General features: G+C 32.3%; 1 protein-coding gene across 1 annotated transcript in view; it reads right to left on the reverse strand.

Annotated features, from left to right (window-relative positions):
* Positions 1–282: 282 nt before the first annotated feature.
* Positions 283–3,241, reverse strand: part of LOC106457492 (chromodomain-helicase-DNA-binding protein 1-like) — an 88,878-nt gene continuing 85,919 nt past the window's right edge. Inside the window, exon 39 of the mRNA XM_022383463.1 lies at positions 283–1,010. Coding sequence (XP_022239171.1) covers positions 836–1,010 — 175 coding nt within the window. The 3' untranslated portion in view covers positions 283–835. The remainder of the gene's footprint in view (positions 1,011–3,241) is intronic.

Genomic DNA, 3,241 nt, shown 5'->3' on the forward strand with positions numbered 1-3,241 from the left:
TTTTTATAAAAACATTTAGATATGTTACAAGTACACCTAGTTTAGAAGCTGTTTTCAGTTCATCAGTATAACTGCAACCAAGTTTTATTTACAATTATAGGGTTGTGAATTAAAAGCAATGGTAAATTTAAATATTTGTTAAAACCATCAATCTAAAACACACACTTTTGATTTACATGCACGGGTTTCAGAGAGATCTTTATAGAAACGAACCTTTTAATTCCTTAAAAAATCCTCTCTTCAAGCTTTTTCGAAATAAGGATGACTACAACGACAACCGAATCGGGTTCATTTACAGGTTTAATGAACCTAAACCAGCTTTGAAAAATAGGCCTTTTCTAAACTAAACAAAATGTACAAAAGTAATAGCATTACAGAATAACTGCTAAATGGTATGTAACCAAAATCACATGGAATTAACATAACATTATTCTTCAGTAGCATTCATTCCAATCTTCTGGTCCACAGCTGACACGAATGCTCAACCATTATGATTGTCAGCAGGATTTCCACTGGTCGTTAGAAAATTTCTCTTATATAATTGTACATGTATTTGAAAAAGTCAACTAACAATCATAAATTAGACAATTCCTCTCATAAAAAATACATCCAAGCCTGCCCCATTCAAAATTAGAAAAATTTCTTGGAGATTGGTCGTACCACCAGTTATATAAGAACACAAAAGAATGGTTTGACCATACTATCACAGCTCATCATATTGACCTTTTTTTTTTTACAGATCAATGGATAACCACTAAAATATGCACATGACTTGCTCCATTCTGGCAATGTCTCTGATAAGTACAGGAATTTTATATCTGAGTTGTCAGATCAATCAGTGCTTTGCTAAGTAGTGACCACTTTCCCATTTTCCTCTCCATCCTTCTCCTTGGTAAGGGCTTCGGTCTTCCACCCCTGGAGGTGGTGGTTGATGGGGCACGAATCCGTAATTTGCCTGGCCAGGATATTGGGGTTGATAGACTCCATAAGAACCCATGTGGTGGTGGAACCTGTACAAAAGATATGATAACACTGATTATACAAGCCACAACAACTAAGGACACAAATAACTAGTACAAGATTACTCTAGAATATCTATCTATTTTTTAATGATGTAAAAATTCAATAAACCTTGACTATACAAGCCATAACGGAAGATATGAAGAACCAGTACAAAATTACTCTAGAACATCTATCTGTTCTCGATTAATATAAAACAAATCTAAGTACTATTGTTTTTTATATATAAGCTAGCCCACATTCTGGGCCTCTGGAAACATATTAATTAACTGAGAACAATTAGTCATATTGGTAACTATTTATAAATGAATCCAAACAGAAAACAATTACTGCATAGAATTAAGTTTAAAAGTTAAAAAAAAAATGTATTGTTGACTACTGGATATAAAAAAAACAAACAGGTTCTATTCAATGATAAGTTACTAACTGACAGAAAAACAGGACTGGAAAATTATTTGACAAAAATATGTTGCTCATAACTGAAAATAAAGAGTGAGATCTCAGAAAACTTCAAGATAACAGGTAGTGTCTTTTGGGTATAAACTTGATAGATCATGAAAAAGTGCTATATAAGAAAACACTTGAAAAAAACAAAGTCCCAGTTACAAAATGCATGAAAATAAAATATAAATGTTGTTTAACAAAGAAGCAATAATTCTCATCTTTCTGGCACACTAACTGTTTATATTTTAATCAAGTTTAATACTACAAAATTATAATGGTATCTGTACCATCTTACAAATCATTACAGGTGTGAAACTTCCTGTAGAAGTAACAAATTGTTGGAATGAAGTAAATGGTTTCTTTTGAATTTTGTACAAAGCTACATGAGGGCTATGTGCACTAGCCATCCTTAATTTAGCAGTGAAAGTCTAGAGGGAAGGCAGCTAGTCATCAACGCCGATCGCCAACTGTAGGGCTACTCTGCTACCAATGAAGAACAGGATTGACAGTCACATTGTAATGCCCCCACTGCTGAAAGGGCAAGCATGTTTGGTGGAACGGGGATTTGAACCCATGACCCACAGATTGCGAGACAAGTGCCCTAACCACCTGGCCATGCTAGGCCGTGAAATAAATGATTTGGATTGAAAGTCAAAATCAAACTGTTACTTTAACCATAAAGGTTTCCAAAAAAATTAAATCTTTTGATGAAGAACATAGAAGTGGATTGAAACTTTTATTTATTACTAGTTCAACAAGCAAGAGTAAGCTACTTCGTAGATTATTTTAATTATGATGAAGTTCTCTCATTATTCAATGTTCTAATAAAGATCATCTGGTAACTATCAGTTATTGCAATTTAACAGTTTTCCTTGTCACTAGAGGGAGACACCTAGAACTGGAAATATTGATAGTAATAATTTAATTAACGTTTCAATATAGTGAGTAAAGCAAGCTACTCACACAGATCAGTTCAATTAACCCAGGAATTAATAAAGTTTTAATGTAGTGATCCAGTGAGAATCATGCAATCATGCATAATGTGAGATAACTTCAGCCATAATCCCAGTTTTATTATTATGGTTGTTCCTAATTTAGGATCTTCTTTTTAACAAGTTCTTAAAAATGTTAAAAGAGAGTGAGAGAGAAAGGGGGGCCAGTGCTGGCTCTCAATGCTCCTAGTTGTTCCCTAATTCATACAAAAAGCTAACAATACAGAACAGTCCGCATAATAAAAATAAATATATAACATACATTATCATTTCAGCCAATACCATTAATGTAGTATTTTAACACAATCTCTTTATAAAAATAGGCCTTATGCATATCAACAGTAAAAACTATCACTAAATCTTCAACTGTTAAGACCTAAGTTATTCTTTGAAAAAATTCAATGTTTGGTGTATGCATCGTACATGTTGTGATACTTGCTCTTTACATTATGACATTGAATCTTATTAAATACACTTTGAATGATTATTATTTTAATATCTAAACTTACATTGTTTTTATTTTTTGGAATAGTCTGTATCAGTATGTGGATTCATATTTTATTAGTACAATGATCTGTATCAGTACGTGGATTCATATTTTATCAGTACAATGATCTGTATAAGTACGTGGATTCATATTTTATTAGTACGATGATCTGTATAAGTATGTGGATTCATATTTTATTAGTACAGTGATCTGTATAAGTACGTGGATTCATATTTTATCAGTACAATGATCTGTATAAGTACGTGGATTCATATTTTATCAGTACAATGATCTGTAT

This window comes from Limulus polyphemus, unplaced genomic scaffold (genome assembly GCF_000517525.1).
Source record: "Limulus polyphemus unplaced genomic scaffold, Limulus_polyphemus-2.1.2 Scaffold338, whole genome shotgun sequence".
In the NCBI taxonomy this organism is placed as follows: Eukaryota; Metazoa; Arthropoda; class Merostomata; order Xiphosura; family Limulidae; genus Limulus; species Limulus polyphemus.